We start from the raw sequence: 5,062 nt of genomic DNA on the forward strand, positions 1-5,062 counted from the left end.
AACTACTATTCCGAAATATATCTATATTTTTTTTAAATTCATATTTGAGTATTATTTGTAGAACAATTTATCGTATCGTATGATAGGTACAATTTATTATACAAATAATGTAAGAATGTTGCATCAGATTAATATAAAATGAGATAAAATTGTTTTATTTTATAAATCAAAAAAGTAATATGTTAAATAAATTGAAATATAACTTCTTAAATAGAGGATAGAATATTTTATATTAACGCACATGTATCCAATTGTGTATACACATACTTCATGTAATACCGCGTGCTTTATGTATATAAGCACATAGTTCTTTTCATAATTTCTTTATTTTCAAATTGATAATAGAATTCACTGATACATTTTATAATTATAAATAAAAACTTGTAAATGTGTATTTTTATAATTTGCAAACAATTAGGTTAAGTAAAATATTACTTTGATGTGGAACAATAGTTAATGATTCTTACTGTTCTCCAACTATATAATTAGCCACACAATTTATAATTAATTAGCTGTAAAATCTTTCATTAATAGGGTTATAGTGAAGAGTAAAATACACATTTAACAATAGTGTAGTAAATGGTTATAATAACTGATACTTGTCAGTGAAAAAAAATAACTTTTTTTAGTGATGTTTCATCTCACTACATGTATCTGTAAGTGTATTGTAAGGAATATTTATGTAAAAATTAAATTATATCATAAAAGACCACAGGATTTTTCTACTGTGTACACATTAGTAGCAATGCAGCAAAAGAAAAAGTTAAGAGATATGAACAGCAACTTTAGTGCATCGTTAACAGTAAATATATCAAAATAAATTAATTATATATTGAAGTTCACAATATCAATAATACTTTTTACTAAAATTCAATAATTTTGAAAACAGATTATTGGGAGTGGAGCACCAGGAACTCCAGCGTGTGTATTCCTTGTAACTGATCAGAGAAATTATTTATTTAATTGTGGAGAGGGAACTCAACGCTTAAGTCAAGAATATCATTGTAAATTATCCAAGTTAGAGAATATATTTTTGACAAATATTTCTTGGAAAAATGTTGGAGGGCTTCCAGGTTTGCTTTTAACAGCACAGGATAATGGTTCAACTACAATGAACATTCATTCCCCCGAAGGAATGGATATATTCACAGAAACGATTAAAAAATTTACATACTTAGGGAAATTGAAAATTTCTTATTTTCCTACCAATGAATTTGAAGTGTACAGAGATCATGTAATGACAGTTTCATATGTTAATATAACAAAATCTTCGAAATCTATTGAAGAATGTTCTTTAGATATGGAAGATAAGAAACAATATTATTCAAATTTAAATGGTAAAAGAGTTATTGATAATGAAGTAGAGATGAACAAAGAAAAGAAAATAAAAAGCCTTCCACGTGTAATGTGTTATATTTGTGAAATTCATCCAAGACGTGGAAAACTGTTAATAGACAAATGTATTAACTTTGGCTTACCACCTGGACCACTCTTAACTCTCTTAAAACAAGGACTAAATGTTACCAAAGAAGATGGAACAATTGTTCATAGTAAAGATGTGTGTTTACCAGATAGTCCTAAAACCACTTTTATAGGTATTTTTTAAGATGTTTAAACAAATCTTTAACACATGTAAACAGTTTAAACATAATTTCATTGATATTAGATTAGCATTTCAGCATTCTTTTCATATGTTTACTGATTTGTTTTTCATAATTTTTAGATTGTATTTAGAAATAATTAAAATATACTGTCTAGTACCTAAAATAATCTTGACTAATTACAATTAATTAAAATTACAAATTTTTTTATTATTAAAGATATATCAACAGGCAGCATTAAATGAACAAAATATTGAAGTATTTTGCATACTTCATTTTACTCCTGAAAAGGTTTTCACTGATCAGAGGTATCAAAATTGGATAGCAAATTTTCCTTCTAAAGTCGAACATATAATTTTAAATAATGAAAATACTTGTATGGGCAGTGAAGCTGTTCATAAAAATCAATATTTATTGAATACGTTACATCCTGAGATATTTCCTTTACTAAACAAGAACTGGATTAAAGAAGACGAAAATGTAAGACATCTATGAAAAAAGATAATAATAATGACATATATAATTAAAAGAGTAATGTGCATTTCTTTTTATTAAAAAATATATATTGTAAATTGTTCAAGATTAAATAGTCGAAAAATGATTTATTTCAGATCAAAAATAATTACATTCACCGTGCAAGAGCAATACAAGTATTAAAACTGCGTCCAGTACCCAAAAAGTTAATTAAAACGGAGGTTCACATGGAACAACAAATATACATTAAGCAACTTTCTGAAATTCCTGACTTTCTGAATGTTTTAAGTGAATTGAAATCAAATATTAACAAAAAATCGACAGAACTTAACTTAAATAATACTTGTGAATACCCACGAATTGTAATGTTAGGTACTGGTTGTAGTGTACCAAATAAAGTTAGAAATACAAGCAGTATTCTGTTAAGAATTGACAAAAGTAATAGCATCTTATTAGATTGTGGAGAAGGTACCCTTGGTCAGATTATTAGATTGTATGGAATTTCAGAAAGTGACAACATTTTGCGTAGCATTAAGGTATGTAGTTAATATTTTATAATAAAGAAATGATTAAGTTTGTCCTTAAACTACATCAAGTGACATTTGGTTTTACTCTTTTAATATTAAAAGCTAAATTAATCTTTGCTTGTAGGCTATTTATATATCGCATATACATGCAGATCATCAGCTGGGACTTATTGGTTTACTATTAAAAAGAAAACAAATCACGAACGATAAGTTATACTTACTAATACCGATGAATATGATACCGTGGTTAAACTTTTATAATGATCGATTTGAATCTATATCACAGCAATATATTTTACTGAACAATAGTGATTTATATATGAATCACCATAAATTAAGTGTGCTTTTTGAAATTGAACTTTTCAAATTCTTGAATATTAAAACAATAGACACGGTTTATGTTGCACATTGTAAGCAAGCGTTTGGTATCGCTATTACTCTTGAAAATGACAAAAAAATCGTTTATAGGTAAGATAACTAACAAATAAAGTGTCCGAATATATCATTTTTGAAATGACACTAGGTGCACGCTTATAGTAAATGCTTAGCGTTGCACAACAATCATGGGTTTTGTCAAAATAAGTCCTCAATTTTAAGAAATTTGAGTTCAAAGTTTTGCATCATTGTAGTTCATATGGTAGTCCAGTAACACAGACCATATTTATTAGTAGTTCTAGCTGCAGTGACTAAACATTCGACTGCATACCTATAAATCATTCGTTCATATTCCATGTTTCCTTAGAATTTTTTTCTTTGCAATAAAGCTTTTACATAGCTAAACAATTTTTGTTTTATCTTAGTAATAATATTAACACAATATACTGTTATTGTAATATGGTATAAGTGATATCAAATACTTCAAAAATATTTGTTATTTGAGATTTTCTTAGCTGGACTATCATAATACAAAGCTTCAAATTCAAATTTCTCAAAAATAGAGAGGTTTTGGTAAAATTTATTAAGATTATACAACACCAAGCATGTATTATAGTTTGCACTTATTTTTAGTACCATTCCAAAAATGATGTTCACATTCATGCTCTCTCTTTATGAAATAAACAATTAAGAAAATCCATGAATAAATAATTATTTTTATTGTTTGTTTCAGCGGTGATACTATGTTTTGTCAAAATCTCATAAACTTAGGTAAAGATTGTGATTTATTAATTCACGAAGCAACCATGGAAGACGAACTTGCAACATTAGCAAAACGTAAACTACATTCAACAACTTCTGAAGCGATAAATGCTGGCAAATTTATGAACGCAAAATTTATCTTATTAACGCATTTTAGTCAGCGTTACTCAAAGATTCCTTTCCTCCCAGAAAAAGAAACAAACGTTGGACTTGCTTATGATAATATGGAGATCACATTATCACAGTTACCGTTGTTACCACTTTTTTATCCATGTATAAAAATAATGTTTAATGAATATAATAAAGTATTGGGTGTTTGAACATCTAAGGACATATTTTGAAAATTCTAAGCAACGATATTTTATTAATAGTTTAATATTGCAGTTTATATAAATTAAAAGAAATATACTTTGGAAGGGAAGGTAATAGTAAAAAATTTTTAATAATAAATGTTTAATAGCAGAATTTATTGCTTACATAATGCATTTAGTTTATCCCGCTTTCCTCAGAATGATAAATAACATAAATTAAAAATAGTTTCATCAAAATTACGACCTTACTATCAATCTCATTTATGTATAAAAAATAGAGAGCAGATAAAAAAGTATCATATAAAAGATAAAAAGCACATCGAAAAATAATTTTCCTCTTTTTGTCGAATAAAAATATTAGTACATTCTGAAAATATTGAGACTCGACAAAGAAGAGGAAAATTTTACTTATAAGCTAATTGATAAATTACACGCCCACAAAATTGGTACTAAGCGATATCAAATTTACGATTTTTATTTTTTTTTTTAGCGGGCTATGGTGTGAAATTTTTTCGTAAAAATAGCTGTAAAATTGTTTCGACCATTGCACAGCTTACGGAATGTGAATTTCTTATGTAGAAAAAGCGTGGTTTCAAATTATACAGATTAATTCGATTATTGCATCGAGATTTTCAGAAACATATACACTAGAGAGCATGTTTATTCTAATGACATATTTGTGCGTTTATGTTAATAGCACACGGCATTAATAGAAAGAAAAGATATTTATCGTATGGAATGATTACCTTTATTAACTGAAATACTATGTATATTACTTATTGACGTACTTCAAAATGTGCTGTCTAGTGTATGAACTGTTTTATAAGAATTCAAATATTAGTATTGATATTAATATTAATGTGAAGACTAGAAGGCTGAATTTTTTAAAACACTTAAGCGATCGGTCGAATTATTAATATTTTTGGTTATTTTACATTACAAATGTAAATTATCGACAAAATACTTCTTATTTATTAAATAAACAAATTATTAATTGAAAAAGAAAGAAAAA

The 5,062-nt window shown here is 26.6% G+C and overlaps 1 protein-coding gene across 1 annotated transcript; it reads left to right on the forward strand.

Annotated features, from left to right (window-relative positions):
• The first annotated feature begins 631 nt into the window (after positions 1-631).
• On the forward strand, positions 632-4,059 carry LOC108571079 (ribonuclease Z, mitochondrial). The gene is given in 6 exon segments (XM_017933050.1): positions 632-802; positions 890-1,595; positions 1,759-2,081; positions 2,213-2,611; positions 2,727-3,070; positions 3,711-4,059. Coding segments are annotated over 6 exon segments (2,292 nt in total).
• Positions 4,060-5,062: the final 1,003 nt, after the last annotated feature.

The sequence above is a fragment of the Habropoda laboriosa genome, unplaced genomic scaffold (assembly GCF_001263275.1).
Source record: "Habropoda laboriosa isolate 0110345459 unplaced genomic scaffold, ASM126327v1 scaffold106, whole genome shotgun sequence".
Lineage (NCBI taxonomy): Eukaryota > Metazoa > Arthropoda > Insecta > Hymenoptera > Apidae > Habropoda > Habropoda laboriosa.